General features: G+C 40.1%; 1 protein-coding gene across 2 annotated transcripts in view; it reads left to right on the forward strand.

Annotated features, from left to right (window-relative positions):
* LOC120523132 (high affinity choline transporter 1-like) overlaps window positions 1–21361 on the forward strand; it is a 59845-nt gene extending 38484 nt beyond the window's left edge. For both annotated transcript variants that reach the window (XM_039744132.1, XM_039744131.1), the window contains exons 4-9: window positions 562–717; window positions 6807–6955; window positions 8304–8447; window positions 13854–14007; window positions 18442–18659; window positions 19093–21361. In XM_039744132.1, the coding sequence (XP_039600066.1) occupies window positions 562–717; window positions 6807–6955; window positions 8304–8447; window positions 13854–14007; window positions 18442–18659; window positions 19093–19632 (1361 nt within the window). In that variant the 3' untranslated portion in view covers window positions 19633–21361. The remainder of the gene's footprint in view (window positions 1–561; window positions 718–6806; window positions 6956–8303; window positions 8448–13853; window positions 14008–18441; window positions 18660–19092) is intronic.
* Window positions 21362–21625: the final 264 nt, after the last annotated feature.

The following is a 21625-nucleotide window of genomic DNA, read 5'->3' on the forward strand; positions in this document are numbered from 1 at the left end:
GGTCACGTAGGCACAATACATAGAAAAAAAAGGCAGTGTGCTCCATGGTTACTCTCTCAGGTGGGCGTTAGCATATCATAATTTCTTGGAGCAATAGCATGAGTTTTCCGCATCCGACCTAAAATCAAGTAAAATCAAGTCCTGACTTATCTGTGGGAGATCTTATCTGTGAATATATGTGGTAATTTTTGTTTTGCTTATGCTAATGATACAGATTCTGTTCTTAAACATTGCATAACTTTTTTAAACTTTTAGGAAATATAGTTCCCTGGCTGTGCAGTTGTTTATTTTCTTGCTGTGTTATGTGTTAAATCGGCTTTATTTTAATTCACCTTATAGCATAACAACAACGGAATTGTTGATGTTCCTAAATTATGAGCAGGGTTTCATTTTTGCCTATAGTTTTGCAGGAGGAAATGTTAAATATTTTGATTTTTAATTTTCAGGAAAAATAAATGATTTAGATATTTGAAAGAAAGTGAAGAAAAATTGATTTTGCTTCATTTCTAGATCCATGACTGTTATAGCTAAGTAACACTGACCTTTTGTAACCATTTTCAGGAGGACTATTTTTTGTGAAGCCGATGAGAGTTAAGAATTATGTAACCATGATGGACCCATTCCAGATTAAATACGGAGATACACTGACAAGCGTATTTTTCATTCTGGCATTCATTGCTGACATAATGTGGGTAGCCTGTGTTCTTGCAGCTTTGGGTGAGTATCTGTGGAAGTGGACCATTCAGATAATCTATCAGCCAGTTTCTTCCAGGTTGAAGAACTTTGTCAGTGCCATCTTAACAGCATCCTAGGCCCCCTGGTAAAGTAGTGTGCTGGGGTCCCTGTTTGGATAGCAAAACTGAAACATACACGGGCATGAGAAACATCATGAGCCCCTAAAATGGCCCTGCGTCTGTATCACTTATACTTCAAACCTTATCTCTTCCATTTACAAATATAAGGTTTTCAGAAAAAAGCTGAATTATTATACTAGAAATTGTTCAAACGTGTGTTTATTCTGTACATTATAAAGACATTATTAATATGAATTAATATTGAGATCCGCTTTATCCAAAGAATCTTTGGAAGAACAGAGTACTGTCACTGATATAGTTCTACTGTTTGAGTACTGAGAGTTTAAGGAATTTGTCCAGGTATGAACAAGGAGTCACTGATGCCAAATAAGCTCACAACTTGGTGGTTTACTGTCTTACCCTTTGGCCACCAGGGCACAAATTTAAACATTGTGATCTTAGACCGCATTATCTTTCAAGTGATAATGCCCTGTCATAATCTAAAAGGTAACAAAACATTATCAAATGGATCACTTGATTCAATTCAGGGTCACTGGGTTTCAAAGCTTCTCCTGGAAGCAGTGGGTGCAAAACAGAAAACCACTTCAGAGAGGGCACCAGTGCATCACAGGGGCAGGTCTGACTTGCCAATCGACCTACTATGCACATCTTTAGGGATGTAGGATGAAAACCAGAGTATCAAAATAAAATTCCATTTAGACATAGGGACGTAGGGGGAATGTGCAAACTGCACTTAGACAACAGTAAGGCGTAGGATTCAAATCCAGGACATTGAATCCACGAGTCAGGAGCACTGACCATAGCACCACTGATAATCTATGCAGGAGCTAATTTAATTGTGACTGCCAGCTTCTTTATATATAAATAAAGACAGATAGAGGGCGCTCTCATCCTCTTGAACCTTTGGACAATACGTCAGACACCAGGTAAAAGTCCACCAAGTTGACTTTTTATTAATACAAAATGCACAAAGCACTCTTCTCTCCACAATACTCATAAATAAATTCACAATACTACAATAATCAATCCTCCACACTCCCAGACACATTGCCACCCTTCCACCCAGCTCAGCCCGACGTCTGGGATTTCCCCTCGTCCTTTTATAGTCCCTGACCCGGAAGTGTTTCCAATCCCCCAGTCCATGTGATCTCCTATCACTTCCGGGTCAGATAAAAAGTCATTTTCTTCCCCTCGGAAGCACGTCATTCCTCTTGTCCATGTGACTCGGACATACTTCTGGGGCGTAGGGCAAATAGTTGCTGCTCCTCCCTGCAGAGCCTTCTAACGGCCCCCGTGATATCCAGCAGGGCTGTGGATAAAAACTCCATGGTCTATAATTCCCATGCTGCAGGGAGTGCTCCGCCTGGCGGATATATTATATACTAGCAGAATACCCGCGATTCGCAGCGGAGAAGTAGTGTGTTAAAGAAGTTATGAAAAAGAAAAGCAAACATTTTAAAAATAACGTAAGATGATTGTTAATGTAATTGTTTTGTCATTGATATGAGTGTTGTTGTCATATCTATCTATTTATATATAAATATATATATATATATATATATATATATATATATATATATATATATAGCAAAATAGCTGCGATTGGCAGCGAGAAGTAAAAAGAAAAGGAAACATTTTAATAATAGCGTAACATGATTGACAATGTAATTGTTTTGTAATTGTCATGAGTGTTGCTGGTATATATATATATATATATATATATATATATATATACACACACACATATATATACATACTGTATATACAACATATACATATCTACATATATACTGTATATACACATATATATACAAATCTACATATATATATCTACATATATATATTAGGGGTGGGACTCGATTAAAAAAATTAATCCAATTAATTAGAGGCTGTGTAAGAATTAATCTTGATTAATCGTATGTAATCGCACGTAAATTTGCCCCAAATCGCAAATTTTTTTTTTATTTAAAACGGTTTTAGTGGGCGACAGAATCAAATAATAGACATGGACATGAATATTGTAAACTGAAGCTGTTTTAATTTCTGAAAAAAGCTTTTAAACTGCATTTGAATTCAAAACAGAAACAAAAATATCATCCCTGGTTAAAATTGGGCAGACTTAAAAATAAAGTGGTAGTTTAAGTACTTTAAGTACATTTTCAGAATAGTATTGTCTTTAAATAATAATAACCAAAATTTCACCATAAAGTGCAGTTTTTTTCGCAAAAAAATAAGTCAGAAACATAAAAGGTAATTTGACCAGCTTACTCTTTAAACTCTGAGTAACATTAGCCAAAATTATTTTGTACATTAGGCTAAAACAGTGTGATCATTGAACATTTTGTAATTAGATGTATTTAGAATTACTAACGGTCACGGAAGTCCAATGATCCCCAGTAAGAGCCACAAAGTCCGCTTTCTGTAATGCATCTAATTTTGCTTGCTTTTCAGTGTGCACAAAACCATGCTTTTATCAAGGCTTCGCTCGGGAAGTCGAAATGATCAGTCGTAGGAACGCGCTTTATTCCGACTCTAACATTTTTGTAGCTGTGATGTGTGCATCAGTGTAATGGATGTACCAGGAAATCATGCATTGACAAAAGTTCCCGTTTGCTTGGAATTGAAAGTGTGATTAAATCGTTATTTTTAACGCGTTATGGAGTACATGCATCGAAGCTTCTCAACTGTGCTTGTGCTAAGAAAGGAAAACTTTTAAAAATAACGTAACATGATTCTGCGTTAACCTAATATTTTTCATACGTCCCAAACCAAGGAGATGGGAAGGTAAAATGAATCGGTAGCGCGTACATACTCAGTACATCCCTCTCGGAATCGAACCTCAATGTCGGCGTTAGAGAAGACTCTACAATTGCGCCACCGCTTGTCTATGCTAAAGTATGTATTGTAGATCGGGCTATAGATATACATTTATATATATATACCCGTGTATCGCAGTGGAGAAGTAGAAGTTATGAAAAAGAAAAGGGAACATTTTAAAAATAACGTAACATGATTGTCAATATACAGTAATTGTTTTGTGAGTGTTATTGAATGTTGCTGTCATCAAGGATTTGATTATCATTATTTCTTTCAATCAGGCTCGTATTTGTGCGATGTGTTCAAGTTACATTCCGTGTTTGTCAATCGTTGTAAAGATAAGAGGTTTCATTCATCGATTAGTTCCTTACTGCATCAATAAACAGCTTGTCTTCCTTTTTATCTGTGATGTGACAAACTGCATGCACGGGTTTTTTTTACGCTGTCTTCCTTTAGCGGGACATTGACTTTTTCCACCGTGTGCTTTGTTTCCACAGTAGCTGCATTTATGAATATGCTTATCAGGCGCTTCATATTTTTGCTGCCTTTTCAATTGTGTAATTCGGTTTTGTTCAGCTCTTTGGAACTGTTGCTTTTATCTGTGCACTGCGTCAGTTCCGTGAGCCACTCGGTGTACTTGCATCGAAGGTTCCCAGCTGTGCTGGTGCCATCTCGTGCTATGTCCATAGCTTTATTTAATGTTACCTTAGTCCTGGCACTTAAAACTTTCTCTCGCAGTTTCGCTGAGTTTGTGTCAAACACCACCCTGACCATCTCATCTTCCTCTCCATAAGCACAGTCCTTCACCCGTGAATATTTACCCGTGGCAGTTTGCTATTGGATTGCCGCTGACGGATGGCCTTATATGGGCAGGCACTAAATTACAAACGCCAGCGCAGCCTGTCTATGAACTTAATTTAAAGTGTAGGTTTACATCGTGCTTTGTTTCCGAAGTAGCAGAACTCGCTTCTTATTGTTTCGCTGCCTTCTCAATTATATAATGCATGTTTTCTTGAGCGCTTTTTTGAGGTCTTCCTGGTTTTCTATGTACTGCGTGATTACGTGGGAGGCGTGATGATGTCACACGAAACTCCGCCCCACGGCGTTGAAGCTCATCTCCATTACAGTAAATGGAGAAAAACTGCTTCCAGTTATGACCATTACGCGTAGAATTTCGATATAAAACCTGTCCAACTTTTGTAAGGAAGCTGTAAGGAATCAACCTGCCAAATTTCAGCCTTCCACCTACACGGGAAGTTGGAGAATTAGTGATGAGTGAGTGAGTGAGTGAGTGAGTGAGTGAGTGAGTGAGTCAGTGAGTGAGTGAGTGAGTGAGTGAGGGCTTTGCCTTTTATTAGTATAGATATATATATATATATATAACATAGTTTAATGTCAAATAATGCAAAGAGTACACGACATGTGTTTTGCCCTTATTTGGGCTCATCAGGCATACACACTCCACTGTAACCCTTGCGGGGATCAAACCTCGGACTTCAGCATCAGAGATGAAGTCCCTTTACGCTGTGCCACGGCGTGTGGTTCATTTATTTCACAGCCTGGAGATCGAAGTAATTAAATTCATAGCATCCGTAGTCTGAGTCTTGATCACAACTGAGGGCCCTTGGTGGATTTTTGCAGACTAGTGTACCTACCACATACATTACCTGGTAGGTAACCACCCATACAATCAGATCGACTAAGACTACAGATGCTATGAATATATATACTGTATATATATATATATATATATATATATATAATTTGGGGGCATTTAAAGAAACAATCAACTTAGTTAATAGAAGTTGTGTCTTGTGTGCTTTAGTTTACAAACCAGTGCCACCTGCTCGCTCAGGGCTAGTGAAACAATCGTCCAGACTAGCTGATAAAATGACCAAAGCTTATATTACTTACCTGCTGTTTCTATCCACTGAAATATAAAAGGGAGTATCTTGTGCTTTTGTGAAGGTGGGGGGTTAGTTGTTGGATGATGGCTTGTTTAAGAGTTTAGTGTAGCACAAGACAACAGAGAATCAAAGAATTGCTGTTTAATGCTTGCTTTGTGGGCTTTTCTTAATTATTTGAGCAGTATGAACTGAAGGATGTGTCAGACATGACAGCATTCACAATTACAGCCCAGCGAGGAGTCGCTGTAATTCTGGAATCCATTTGGACTCAAAAAGACCAATTTTTCAACTCATGAGAGCAAGTCATTGATAGAAAGGCCGTGTGGATGACAGATGGGACAGCTAACGATAACAGGATCAACATTTAAAACCACAAAAACCACAGAAACCTTAAACACATAAACATAAATCCATTCTAGAAGATTAATTTGTTCACGAAGAGGGAGGTGGAGATGAGAACCGAAGGAGGCTGAAGATTTGGTTGAAGGTCTTGGATAATAGTAAAAAATGGGTCCCAAAGCATGCCCAGAACCCCAGAGAGTGACTGAAAATATTTTGGGGTGCAAAATCATGAAAATGCTTGTTAAACTAGTGGTAATGATAGTGATGAAGTGATGTGTATGTCATCTCATCCATTATAGTTGTCAGAAACCAAAGTCTACCTGGCAGGTTTAGGAGCAATGTGGTAATTGGTCTTTGATTAAAATAGCAGTTCATCATAAGGCACCCTCATACAAAACCCTCAATCTACATAGGAGGCATTCAGCACAACTCCATGGTGACACACAGAGAACAGGTCATCTATAAATATTAGACACTGACTGAGTGAAGATTCAAAGCCAGGGTCTGTGAGACATCAGTGCCATAACACAACACTGTACTGCCCACTCATCTTCCAAAGATACATAACTGTATTATACATTTAGAGTGCAGAAAGGGTAAAGCAATTTTCTTAACACTATATACTGACCCAGAAGTAGCAGTTAAACTTGCAGAATTCAATTTTAATGACCATTAACTTAGTAATTTGAGCGGCATTGTTACATTTTATGATATAATGTGGAAGGTACATAAAGAATCGCCCTGAAAAAATAGGTTGTTCCTGCCTTGCCCCTAGTGCCTGCTGGGATTGGCTCCAGTTTCCGCACAACCCTGCTCTGGTCAAGCTTGTTTGTAGAAAGAAATAATTCATGTGTTTTATCTGGGATTAATGAACATAGTGCTTTTTATTTCATCCTGTGTAGCTTATGTCTAATTTCGTTTTTAGGTGGTACAATGACTGTCATCCTTGACTTAGCTTCATACCAGTCTATCATCATCTCTGCAGCTGTTGCTATATTTTACACTTTACTAGGAGGCCTGTACTCTGTAGCATACACTGATGTTATCCAGCTAATCTTTATTGCTGTCAGCCTGGTAAGTTTTCTGTTTCATTTTCAGTAAATATGATTTAAGGTTACTGAATTTTTATGCTAAAACCCAGGTATAACTGCAAGAAAATGATCATGTGCTAAATGGTGGAGAAAGATTAGAAGTCTGTGTATGAGTCAGCAATGGAGCTGGACTTGGAGATGTCAACTGGTCAGTTTGAAAAGTGGCAGAGTCACATAATTCATTCATATCTCATTGGGGTTTTGCCACGCATGCTTTTCCTACAATAATTCTTTACTTTGTACAAGACATAAAAGCAAAAACATTTTGGAATTTTATGTATATTTATTAAATATCATACAGTTCACTGGATATCTTATAGCCAACACACACAAGTAACACTTTAGTTTAGGTACTGCAAAAATGCATTAATTACTCATTTACTGTTATGTAACAAGACCTTAAAACACACTTTTTTGGATCTTCATAACACTTACAAAGCATCAGTAAAGTGTTTATTCAGCTCTGCAATGTGACCTACTAACAGAACTTCACATTGGAGTGGTCTGAGGTGGCTTTACTGAGATATATTTCTCTTGATTTTACACTTTGAGTTTAAGATCTGTGAATCCTACATATTAAGAAGTCATTTTCTCATTGTGTCTATATGACACACTGCATAGAGATGAATAACTGATCTACTGATGTTTTATAAGTGTTATGAAGACCAAAAAGAAGCCTTTGTTAAGGTCACATTACATAACAGTAAATGAGTAATAGATGTATTTTTGCAGTACCTAAACTAAAATGTTACCCATGTATCTATTGCAGGGACATTCAAACACACACAGTCAGACTCACTGATACTTTCCTTATGGAAGGAAACCCCTAGAAGCCAAAGAAATGAGGGAGAGCATGCTTTGAGTAGATAAAGAAACCTTTGGATGTTTAACTCTATGGTAATTTGTTGTATGGCCATAATCCAGGTTTCTAAAAGATGCTGTTTTACCTGAATGTTGCTGCTCTGTTTCCTTTAATTAATCACAAGCCAGTCCAGAAATATCACATTTGCATTGCCTTATGCTTCTTTTTGACCCTGTTGGTGGGATTTATGTTCAAAGTAAGGGCTCTTCCAAAACATTTGATCATAATATCACATGGAATTAGATAATGCTAAACTTCCTAGTTTAATATTATGTTTCTTAAAGGGACAGGCTACATTTTAAGCAGCATTAGTGCAGGCTTATCAAAAAAAATTGAACCTTAGGCTGAAATTTTATAACAATCAAACTCTTGACATTTTATATTAACCTGTATTAATCTGCATGTCATTGTGAATCCTCACTGGTACCTCTCTGCCTCTGTGTTTTCATTTATTTGTTCTCTACCTCAGTGGTTCTGCATTCCGTTCCTCATGACAAACTCTGCAGTGACTGACATCACCTATACAGCCACCCATGAAGTATATCAACTGCCATGGATTGGCAGTGTGGATGAGAAGACAGTATGGCCATTAATTGACAACCTTCTGTTAATAGTAAGTCACCCTACTGAAACTTAACATTAAACTGTTTTCAAATAAAGAATTTGAATTTGGCCTGGGTTATTAGCCTTCCTCATCTAGGTTTTTGACTTTGGACTTATTTTGCAAGCTGTTATTTTACATGTGCTCCAGTTTTAATGATTTCCTTTATCTAGCTTGACTTAACCATATCAAGATACACTTCAAGAAAATCCAGAAGAAACATTTGTCTTGGGTTAATATCAAATATTTTTATAAATATTTACCCCCTGAAGCTCAGCTTCAGAAAAATATTCGCCACTACAGCCAAGCAGTGTTTGAGATGGGAATGCAGAACATAATAAGGCATAATAAATGTGAACTGTAAGGATTCCTATAAGACGCTTTGATTCTCTTAGCATCTCAGCAAGCTGGCCTTGATAAAAGAATTCATTCTGCAAGATTAGCGCTCGCCTATTTTTCACTGTGAAAATAAAAAAGGCATTGCACCAGTCACACTCTGCTTTTGTTTTTAATCTGAAAATAATCACTTTTAAAATCCTCTTTGTTCCATATATTTACAGTTCATTCACTTTTACTGTTGCCATGATTTAGGCTGAAAATTGATGTTTTGAAGCCTTTACCTTTAAGAGAAGCCATATTGTGTACCGTTCTCATGATTATGTCCTGTGTTTCTAGGGGCGTGGTCTTCGGGGTCATAACCTTGACCTAATCAGCAACTGGGCATGAAAGGTCAGCCTTTTGCTATGAGCCTTATCCAATTGGTGGAAAAATCCTTATTTTCATTTTGACACTCTACTGTGATTACTTTTCTTGTCTTGCATGGTTTTCGACTGATTGTGTGTTATTTGATTTTGAATTTTTTCTTTCATCTGGGTTTCATTTGCTTCAGTTTATTTTTATTTTATTTTGTTTTGCCCTTTGCTTGCATCTCCTGGTTTTCTCAAGAAATCAATTATCTGTTTTCTTGCCCTTCCACTTGAAAATCTGCCTATAACTAATTTTAGTCCAGTTGGAAAGATTACTTTTTTTTCTTGCTCTGTTTTGCATCCTCAAGATTCCATGTTTGAAGCCATTCCATTCACATCAATTCAGCTTATTTTTGTATAGCACTCTTTTCTGGGTATTTAAGTATTACAGGTAGTAGTTGGGTGTTACTTTGTTATCCATTATGGATACAATACAATACAATAGAATACAATTTATTTTTGTATAGCCAAAAATCACACAAGAAGTGCCGCAATGGGCTTTAACAGGCCTGGCCTTTTGACAGCCCCCAAGCCCTGACTCTCTAAGAAGACAAGGAAAAACTCCCAAAAACCCCTTGTGGGGAAGAAACCTTTGGAAAAGGCAGTTCAAACGTATGTAATGTAATAGATGTAATGAGAAGTGAAGTCAGGAAGTCAAGCAAAGTGATACCTTTTATTGGCTAACTAAAAAGATTACAATATGTAAGCTTTCAAGGCAACTCGGGCCCCTTCTTCAGACAAGATGTAATTATTACATAATTAATCAGGACATCTTGCCTGAAGAGGGGGCCTGAGTTGCCTCAACAGCTTGCATATTGTAATCTTTTAAGTTAGCCAATAAAATGTTTTACAGTTAAAATAAATTTTATAAACTACATGATGTGCATATATTAAACTACAAATCAGGTTAAACACACAGTAAAACAGAGTAATTTCAAAGTGATTAACATGTAAGAATCCAGTTGTTACGAGCCATTCAGTCCATGTACAGGAGGAGCAGGAGCTTGGTCCGCTTTGCCGGTAATAAGTCAAACTCGTTTCCTGTTGAGGTTGGACTCCGCCAGGGCTGCCCTTTGTCACCGATTCTGTTCATAAGTTTTATGGACAGAATTTCTAGGCACAGCCAAGGAGCGGAGGGGGTCTGGTTCAGTGACCTCAGAATCTCGTTTCTGCTACTTGTGGATGATGTGGTTCTGTTGGCGTAATTGGACAGTGACCTCCAGCTCTCCGAGGCCATGGTTCTCTGCTGGAAAAGGGTGAAATGCTCTCTCCAGGTTGGGAACACATTACTGCCTCAAGTGGAAGAGTTCAAGTATCTCGGGGTCTTGTTCATGAGTGAGGGGAAGAATGGAGTGGGAGGTTGACAGATGGATCAGTGCGGCATCTGCAGTAATCCAGGCTCTGCAACAGTCCGTCGTGGTGAGGCTGTAAATTTACCAGTCCATCTACGTTCCTCACCTATGGCCACGAGCTTTGGGTAGTGACCGAAAGAGGAAGATCGCAGATACAAGCGAATGAGTTTTCTCCACAGGGTGGCTGGACTTTCCCTTAGAGATAGGGTGAGGAGTTCAGTTATCTGGGAGAGACTCGCAGTAGAGTTGCTGCTCCTCCGCATTGAGAGGAGTCAGTTGAGGTGCCTCAGGCTTCTGGTAAGGATGCCCACTGGAAGCCTCACTGTGGGGGTGTTTCGGGCATGTCCCACTGGGAGAAGGCCACGGGGCAGACCCAGGACATGCTGGAGGGATTATATCTCCCGGCTGGCTTGGGAACACCTTGGGGTTCCCCCAGAGGAGCTGAGGAGGTGGCCAGGGAGAGGGAGTTCTGGGCTTCCCTGCTTAGGCTGCTGCCCCTGCAACCCGACCTCAGATAAACAATGGACAATGGATGGATGGATGGATGGATCCAGTCCATTCATATTATTGCTGAGATATGAAGAGTTGACAGTAAGGGAGAGGAACACAAAAGCTCCACTCCAAAACATCCCTGAAGAACACAAACATCTAGGGGGTCAAACGCTGGTTACAATGCAAAGTCAAAAGACAAAGTCAGGAGACCTGGGCCAACTGGCCACTCAACCCCTGATGGACATTCCATAGTATTATTTATATATGTTTGTACCATTCAATAAGAAGACAAAATTATTTCATCTATGAATTCATCCTGGCTCATTTCTAGGACTGTTTCCTTCCTTATGTTCAGTGCTGTATTAACAAAAACAATTGTTTAGAAAAAGAATGCAGTAGTAAACATAAGTAATCATCCAAATATAGATAATAACAAAATTTGAAAATGAAGACATTGAAAATGGAGAACTAAATTGGACTAAATTGGAACAAAATGCTCACATACAAAGGTGAATGTGGTATAGCGGGTCCATAGCTCCTGTTCTAAGGCCAGTTTTAAAGAAATAATCGCCACTCTCGTGGCTTAGCAAGGGGGTGTGGTGGTGTGTAGCCAAAGAGGTTCTTTAGGAGTTCGTGATGTGGGCAGTTCTCACCTAGGTGCACAGGTGAGAAATGGTCCACATCCGTAATTGTTCCCAGGGGCTGCTGATTGCTACAACTACCACGTCCTCTTAATTAAATAGAAGCGCGAGGTGGCTAAAGGAGGAGGAAAGAGAAAGAATGGAGGTTTCAGGAGAAGGCAGGAAGCAGGAAGGAGAAAGTTGGTGCTGGAGAGCAAGCGAGCGAGTGCAGGCTCGCTTGCAGTTGAGCTGGGAGCCTAGGTGTTGGACTGACAACCTGGGAGTAGTCATAGTGGTTGCTCCCACTGAGTTTATTTTGAAGAGTGGGAGTGACCGGAAGGCGGATGACTCTCCACGGAAGGCAGCGGGAGTTGGGACTTGGGAGGTGTATTCCCCAGCGTGGGCGCCCTGATCTTTGTGGAACCCAAGTTGCTGTCTGGAGGAGCCTACTGGAAAAATATTATACACATACAGTATATATTGATAACTACAGATCCAGGACATACCTAGACAATGTATCTGTCCAAAATAGGTTTCATAATAAAGCTGATTGAAAATTGAGTAGTGTTTATCTGCATTGAGTAGTATGAAATTTAGCAGTGTGCTCATCAAAATGATTCAGAAGCCAGAGCACCAACATGTTTCGAGGATAAATATACACAGAAGGTAAGAAAGAAAGAAAAAGAAAGAAAGAAAGTATAACCAGCAGGGGGTGCCACCAATCCCTAAACCCCAGAATAAGCAATGTCCAACACAGTCATGGGTTCAAATAATGGATTTTTAATCCACTAAGCACTTTTTGTGCAATGAAGCATAGCCAGTAACTATACAAATAATTAAACTCTTTCTTCTCCTTCCTCCTCTGGTTGAGTGTCACCCTTTTTTTTTACCTAAACCTGGAACAGGTTTCCGGTGACCTAGCATGACTTGTGGAGAGCACTTCCAGGTTGTTTCAGAGCCAGTGTGGTCCTTACCCGACTGTGCCCCCTTGTGGCATCCAGGAATCCCGTCTGGGTTGCACCTCTGGACTCTAATTCCCATGAACCCTTGTGGGTGGGTGTCAAAGCTGGGACACCTACAGTAGACTACTGCCATCTAACATATGGGGGATGGAACTGCTCTTGGCATCTGGCTTATTCTTGTCCATCCTTTGGCACCTTCCAAGAGGTCATGCTCTCATCCAGGTAGGATGCCTGTCTGTCCTCCAAGGCACTCAAAGAAAGAAAGAAAGAAAAAGAAAGAAAATACAATGCTTATTTTTGGTAAAGTCCAGAGATCAGATAAAAATAAAAACAGGCTCGACAATAAGTTAGTTAAAATAAGTTACCTTTTACTGAGGGAAAATTAATGACTATTTAAAAGATTTGTGTACATATATTTCTTATAGGGCCAGATTCTGATGAAGTGCAGACAACTATATTGAAAAGAAAAGACAGAGTTGGATATTAATCCAGCTATACTGAGAAACCTGTGCAGAATGAACAAAGCAGGGCTTGCCTTTTACTCATTTAGATCATGAATAATGAATGGGGCTATCATCAAGGCAGTTTCCTTGTTTTATTATCCTTTTATTTAACGTCGGTATATGAGAATTCTGTTCCAATTTATTTCTGCATTTTCAATGTTTCATTTTAAAATTGTGTTATTGTCTATATTTGGATGACTGCACATGCTTTCTGTTGCATTCTGTTTATAAAGAGTTGTTTTTATGAGTACAGCATATTCTCTAATTGAATTCCCTACTTATTCCCTTCCTTTGTTTCTCCCTTTGAACATAAACAGGTGAGAATTTTTCCTAAAGATGGGTTATATAATCATTATGTCCAGCGCTGCTATAATATGATACAGTTCTTGGTGGTCTTGACTTCAATTAGTTGGCCTTGTAAATGCTGTTATGGTTCACTGTCTTGCAACTACTCACAATTCTGTTTCACAGAAGCATGTTTTCATGTTAGCAGAATGTTGAATCCTGGTCTAAACATTTTATGCCAGTGGCTGTCATCTCACTTTGCTGACAAAAGTTTGCCTAGTTATCTACAGAGGTGCAAACTGAGTGAAAACAAAGACGGTTTGTACACAAAGAAATACAGGCTTGGGTGCAGGATGATGATGACATGAGCACCTATCTCTGGTAATGTTTACTAAACAACATTTACTAGTTTTTATAGCAATTTCAAATGGTTTCATTACCCTTTTATATGTTTTTAGAGCCTTGGGGGACTTTGCTATCAGTCATTTTTTCAACGTGTCCTGGCAGTGTCCACCACGCGGCAAGCTCAGGTGACATGCTACGTGGCAGCCATTTGTTGTTTCTCTTTGGGCATTCCTCCCGTGCTCATCGGAGCAGTCGCTGCATCAACAGGTGAGCGATTTCTGACTTCTAAAATGTATTAAAGTACTGCAGTTTGCAAGATGTTTAAGGTCTGTGACTGAAAAACAATGCCAAATCGTTACCCCCTTCATCATCATACTTGGGAGGTTAGTACGAGGTGTTCATTTTAGTACGCTGTGCCCACTTTTCTCTGAACATGGTAAAAATTGCAACCACTTCAGTGTTCTCTGTCTTGAAGACATTATTCTTAATGTTCCTTTAAAAGTGATTTTATAACCCTAAGTCAAGCTTATGTTGTTCTTAGTTTGGAATGAGTTTTTCTCCTAGCTGTCCTTCGGTGAAAGTCATTTCTCTTCAGTCAGTGATTTTAGAGTCACAAATGATAATCATTTGTGCAGCTTTGTACAGAATCAAGCGTGAAAGTACACATACACCAAAGAACAGGAAAATGTTTACAGAACAAAATTAGATTTTTAAAGCCTGGAATAGGCACATTTATACACAATTTTCACTTTATGGCTCACTATCATCTTAAAAATGTGGCTATGTGAAAGTGCCTCAAACCCCATCTTGAAACAACTATGCCTTTATTACATCTCACCTAGATTATGGCAATTCCTTACATGTGGGTCTGTTAAAATCTGCTCTGTCGCACCTTCAGATGGTTTAAAACACTGCAGTTAGATTCTTAATTGGGTCAAGGAAAAAGGATCACGTCTCCCTCATTTTAGTCTCTCTCCACTGGCTACCGGTGAGGTGTCGCATTGATTTTAAAATCTTATTGTTTGTTTTTAAAGCCTTGCATAGTCTCGCTCCAATTTGCGGAGTGGTGGCTCTGATGGCTAGATATCTGCAATCGGAAGGTTGCCGGTTCGAATCCCTTAAATGCCAAAAGTGACTCAACTTCGTTGGGCCCTTGAGCTAGGCCCTTAACGTGCAATTTCTCCATCCTAGATATGACGTTAATCTGAATCTAGCCCTGCATGTAGGCCCTCCAACCTGCAAGGGAAAAATTGGAGAACTGGCATTCCAGCCACCATAAAAAACCTCACACTGTTCCATTCCATCTAAACTAGTTTGGTGTTGAGGTGTCACCCGTTGCATGGGTGCACTCGGGTCCTAATCTGGGATCCTGAGTTGGTTTGTGTTTCCCTCTAGGTGGCACTAGATCCGTGGGAATACGTTTGTTTTCCAATAGCGGCGTCTTAAGCAACCAGAACCTAAAAAGATATATTATAAAGCGGCGATATCCCTCCCATAGTGATACGGTGGTAAGAAATCAGATAAGAGAAAGTAATAAACTTCTTTAATGACAATTTATGTGGCAAGACTATTATTGAAGTAGGATCTCGATGTATACAGTCTGCCATTTTTATTGCTGTGCTGGAAGGATTTTCAGAATCGGATGACATTATCTCCCATCTGTCCGTCGGCTTCGAAGGTGTTCTGGGCAATGTTCCAAGGCTTTATACTCTTCCTCCATGTGCAGACTCCTACTTGGGTAAATCATGCCATTCCAAACAAGGAAAAGAAGATCCAATGTCATGCTGACAGAAAGAGTACAATGCCCATTTTCATAGTTGTACCTTTCTTGTCTTCTAATGCTTGCCTAGCAGTTCTAAATGATGAGCCCCGTGTGCTAAATCTGGCCTTGTGTCAGCTGTACAGGTGAGTTGATTTCTAAAAGATTTTTTGTACAGAGCACAGTGACATATTAAACATATAAACTTATTACAGTTTGTCATATGGTGGGTGCGGCAATGTGCTGTATTAGCGACTGCTCCCAACCTCCTTCACCCTTATGTGGCACCAAAAGCACTGAGGTCACCTGGACAACTCGGCTGAAGTCAAGAGGAGCCTGAGCTTTCTCAGTTGTTACTCTTAGGCTTTGGAATGACTTGCCTTTTCACATCAGGTCTTCATCCTCTATCGAGGTTTTTAAAAGTCGGCTTAAGATTTACTTGTTTTCTTCTGTTTTTCACTGTGTATAATGGGATTGTGGTGGCTGTTATAATTGGTTGTCTTGTTGACCTGCTTCTGTATGATTGTTTGCATTGTGTTCACTTTAATGCTTCTTTGTACAGCACTTTGGCGCACCCTCTGTTGTTTTAAATGTGTTTTTATAAATAAATAATCTTATATAATGTAATCTATTTGGACCTTGCTCATCAACCTCAAGCATGCTGTATAGAATCACAAAGCTGTAGACGTTCATTGGCTGCTGCCTGACACATCCAGTGATTACGTACAGTAGCATCAGCAAATCGTCTGCCAATACTACTTTGCCTCAAACTAAACGAATCATGTGTTGACCCAGGCCACCAAGTCACAATGTTTGTCAGTCTCATCTTGCCCCCAAAGATGACTTGTGTCTTATGCACTGTTCCTCAACCTGTGGATTGCAATCCAAATGTAACAGGTAATTGGATGTTTTTTTGTTTTTGGTTTTTTATAAAAGCCATTCAGCATCCCAGCAGTAATTTGTTGTATACTTGTACCTGAAGAACTGCCCTGCCACCCAACATCATCCTTTGTCTTCATGCTTGAAACGACAAGGGCTCCAGTCCTGCTCCTTGATATTAAATGTTCTAGAAATAATAAAAAAGCTTTCATTTATATACACGTAGAAGCAGGCTACACCAAGAGGGACTCTCCCTGACATTACTTAAATCTGGCACAACATTTGAATTACCCCCTCACCCACCCACCTGCTCTTCAATGTTACCTAAGTATAACTAAGTGTGCCCAAGAGACGTAACCCCCTCAAACTTTTGCTTAAAACTGGATCCCATAGCCAAAAAGGTTAAGAACCACTGCATTAATGGAACGTTACTGCTAATTGTTAACAAAAACAGCGTCATTTTCACCAGGTGTCTTGTTTCAATATAAGTACAGTCCATTACTCTGATTACATTAGAAAATCTGGACACTGCCGCAGATTGCTTTTTATGTTGTTCAAAAACCAATCGGCATCATGGGCCAAAGAGTCCTGCCAGTCCCTCTTTCCTTTGTATATGACCATTTCCATAGTCCAGGGCCATCTTAACAGCATCATAGACCCCAAGCCAAAGTAGCGCACTGGGGCCCCTGTTTTGAAAACAAAACAGAAGGCAGTGAGGTGTAGTGGTTAAGGCTTTGGACTTGAAATCCTGAGGCTGTGGGTTCAAATCCTGCCACTGACACTGTGTGACCCGTAGCAAGTCACTTCATCCGGCTGTGCTCAGTTGGAACAAGAAAAGAAATGTCTCAAATGTTGTAAGTCGCTTTAAATAAAGTCGTCGAACAAATATGTAAATGTAGACACATACAGAGGTTTTAGAAACATTGTGGGCCCCTATGATTCTTGGTCCCGCAAACAAGTGATCATACATTGAGATGGCCCTGCCATAGTCTTCATTCAGCACCAAACAGGACATGTTGTGTTACACCATTAGGCCATATTTAAGCTGTAGGGAATGAGATTTATAGCTCTCTGTGTGCAGAGACAGAATCACGCCTGTGTTTTCACTGTACTTTGGCTTCTAATCTTGAGAAGTAACAACAGGTAGCCGATATAAACTGAGGAAAAAATAAAAAGTTTTCCAGCGCAAATATGCAGTATTGGCCATCTTAAAAGTCAACTAAAACAGATTCCATCAATCATATTCATCATTTCTGAGGTTTTATATGTTTGTCACATCAACACACGTTATAATAGCTTGGTGATATGAATTATTATAAGCATGAGTCGTCAGACAGGTGGATTTGCTACATTTTTCTATTTTATCAAGGGGGCTGCATATGGATCTGTCAGAGATATTGTAAATATACGCGCATTCTCTTGTCAAGTTTTCTTTTGTAAGTCCTGACATTTGCATGGAAAGTTGCATATGCACAATTCAGGCCTTGTTTTCTTGTATACTATACAATTTTTATAAATCTGGCCCCAGGTAAGGGTCAGTCAGGGGATTGCTAATTACAGTCAGTCAGTCGTTTTCTAACCCACTTAGTCCTAAACACGGTCGTGGGGTGCTGCTAGAGACTATCCCAGCCAGAGTAGGGTGCAAGGCAGGATCAAACCCTGGACACTGGTGCCAGTCCATCGCAGGGTGAACACACACACACACACACTTCACCAACACACTAGGGCCAATTTAGTACCACCGATCCACGTAACCTGCATGTGTTTGGATTGTGGGAGGAAACAGGAGCACATGGAGGAAACCCATGCAGACACACAAACTCCACCCAAGGAGGACCCAGGATGCAAACCCTGGTCTCCTTACTATGAGGCAGCAGTGCTACCACTGCACCACCCCTGCTAATTACAGTATGTTCTAATATGCAATACATTGAAGATGAGCTTACGTTTTCAGAAGACTGTTATTACTGTGTTTATTTGTCATATATTATGGCACAACTTCAATTTTAGTGAGTATCTGTTTCTTCTTTTTTCATCTGACTCTATGCACATTTCTGTTTCAGACTGGAATCAGACCAGCTACGGTCTTCCCACCCCATATGAGAAAGGAGAGGCCAGCTACATTTTGCCAATTGTCCTTCAGCATCTCTGCTCTGAATACATAGCTATTGCCGGGATTGGAGCTATAGCTGCTGCTGTCATGTCATCAATGGATTCTGCGCTGCTCTCTTGCAGCTCCATGTTTGCTCGAAATATTTACAAACAAATATTAAGGAAAAAAGTAAGACAATGAAATACTGTATTTATACTTGGTTAATATTTATGTGACTCAACTTTTAAAATTGTACTTGTTTATACTTGAATGTTTTTAGGATCGTGGTACTGGGACCACCTTCCCATATTTTAGTTTTCTGTCTTTGTTGACTAAAATTCAGTTGCCTTTAACATCTTAAAATCTGACAGTTTATCAAAATTATAAAATGCTTGGCACATTTTTTGTTTGTACTGGGTTTTTCTATTTTTTTCTTTTTTTACCCACCTTCTGTTGTTCTGCCAGTGATATTGATCAAATAAGGAATTAAAAATTAAAAATAGATGTGCTGACGTACTTAGAACCTGCAGACAAAATTTACAAACAACAATATGGTCACAGAAGTTAGATTGCAGAGCTACAACACAATATAATTCTGTTATGTCCTTTTTTTTACTTTTAGGCATCTGACCGAGAGGTCCAATGGGTGATCAAATTTGGAATTCTTCTGTTTGGACTCACTGGCATGGGCCTGGCAATGTTAACCAATTCAGTCTATTCTCTATTTTTAATGAGTGGAGAGTTGATATACGCTGTGTTTTTCCCACAGCTGGTGTGCATCATGTATCTCCCAAAGACTAACGCCTATGGGGCAATGGCTGGATTAGTGGTGGGAACGGCATTGAGACTTTTAAGTGGAGAACCTTTCTTACACATTCCCCCTGTTATTCATTATCCAGGCTGCACACTTATAGATGGAGTTTATGTGCAGTTCTTCCCATTAAAAACTCTTTCAATGATAGCTTCCTTCTTCACCATTGTGTCTATATCCTATTTAATTTTATTCCTTTTTAAAAGAGGCTTCCTACCTGAAAAATGGGATATTTATAATTTGCAGGAAAAAGCTGCTGTGACACTTAAAACTATTAACTTGAAAGAACACAATGAAACAATTTCTCTGGATAAGATGAACTGTGAAAATGGTGCTGAAAGTAATAAATGAGTGGAGTTGTTAGTATTATAATTACTACTATTTTAAGGGTGGCCTTTAATTGAATTAGTTGGAAAAGCATAGCACATTTTTGTAACATTATTATTAAAAAAGGAGTCCTCTCTGTCATCTCAAAGCTGGGCTAAGTGTTTTTACGGTTGCTGGAGTGACAGTCCTGCCACCAACCCCCATGATTTCCCTGAAATGACCCTTGGTATGATATTAAACTGCATCTGGTCCTGCAAGAAGTTCTCCAACTTGCAGGGAAATCAAGGGGGTTGGTGGCAGGATTGGAACTCCAGCCGCTCTAAAAACACTTCATGCAGCTCTGAGACGACAGACAGGACTCATTTCTGCTCACCGTAGCATTATGAAGGGGATGGGGGAAAGCCCATCATCCCTGGAAGAGTCTAAACCATTGGAGAGCCAATGAGGTCAGGCCTGTTGGGGATCAGAGCTGGTGTGGTGCTGAGGGCGTCACCTACTACACGGCAGCACTTGGGACATCCCAATTTGAGGCGGCCCATCTGGCTAGGCACGTGGAATGTCTTGTCTTTTTGGCATGATGATCTTCCTCTGCTGTCGGAGGATGCTTGTAAACTCTGCATTTCAGTGGTGGCACTCTCTCATGTGTGCAGACCTGGGATTGGCCAGATCTCTGTAGGTGGGGTACATATTTATTGGTCTATATGCTCAGATGGCTGTCATACTTAGGGTGTAGCTGTTGCTGTTATGGATTGGCTCCATCCAATGGTGTCTGGTGTCACTCCTTTCAACGAGTGTATTATGAGACTCAGATTAAGGTACTCTCTGTGTGCCATGTCTGTTGTTTCAGTGTATGCTTTGACCATGGTGAGTGATGTCTCAGTGAATTAGACATTTTATTTGCAACTTCGCTTGGTGGTTAATGGGTGCCCGTGAGGTGACACTCCTATGGTCATGGGTGACTTCATTGTGACCACTGGCACTGACAGGGCTGACTATGAGGATTGGATCTGGTGAGCGTGGTGAAAGTGGCTCCATGTTCCTTGACTTTAAAAAAGGTCAGGGGCTGTGAATCGCTATATACTAGTTCCAACGCCCTGAGCTGCATTGTTGGACTTGGTACTCCAATACTGGTTGTGTGGTGAAGGAGATCGATCACATCCTCATGGACAGACACTGGAGGGTTTTACAAAAATGCAGTGTCTACAGAAGTGCCCAGTTTGTGCCCACAGATTTGTTGTTGCTACTCTGAAAATCCAGCTTAGATCCAGTAGGCTACCACCTACTAGAAAAATGAGGCAAGACCTGGCCAGAGACTCCAAGATCAGGCTGTTTCTAATGAGTCTGCGTGCAGTTTGTGTGAGGAACGTACAGACTTGGGGGTGACTGCTGATTCTAATGTGATGTCATGGAAAGTCTCCCACAAGACCTTGAACAATCCTGAGGGTTGTGTTGGTGTTACTGGTGTTCCAGAGTTCCAGAAGGAGGTGTTTCATCTCTCAGGGCACCCTGGATATCATTGAGAAGAGTCACAGAGCACAGCTTAAAGGCAACTCCGGTCTGTACCAGAAAATGAGAAGGACAGCAGCAAGGGCTCTGAGGGCAGAAAAGTAGGTGTTTGTTAGAGCAATCTATGAGCAAGTGACACACCATATACGGTCTATTGACCTATGTTTTCCTTATAGAGGAATCAAAGCATTATGCACATCCGTATCTGTTCCTTGGAGAGTAGCAGTCATGACAGCTGATGGAACAGTCCTACAGATAACACTGCAGTTGTGACCCATTGGGCTGGCTACTTTGAGCAGTTGTTCAAAGCTGATCATCTGGCTAGGACATTGGATATCTCTGGGTCCATGGTTCTTGAGGCTGATCCTCCAATTACCTGTGAACCACCCAATCTCACTGAGATTGACAGGTCATGAACTGGCTGACGGTAGGGAAGGTTGCAGGTATCTGTGGTATCAGGGGTGAACTTCTCCAGGTTGTTGGTAAGGCTGTCCTCTTGGCATTGCAAGCA

Source organism: Polypterus senegalus, chromosome 2 (assembly GCF_016835505.1).
Source record: "Polypterus senegalus isolate Bchr_013 chromosome 2, ASM1683550v1, whole genome shotgun sequence".
Classification (NCBI taxonomy): Eukaryota; Metazoa; Chordata; class Cladistia; order Polypteriformes; family Polypteridae; genus Polypterus; species Polypterus senegalus.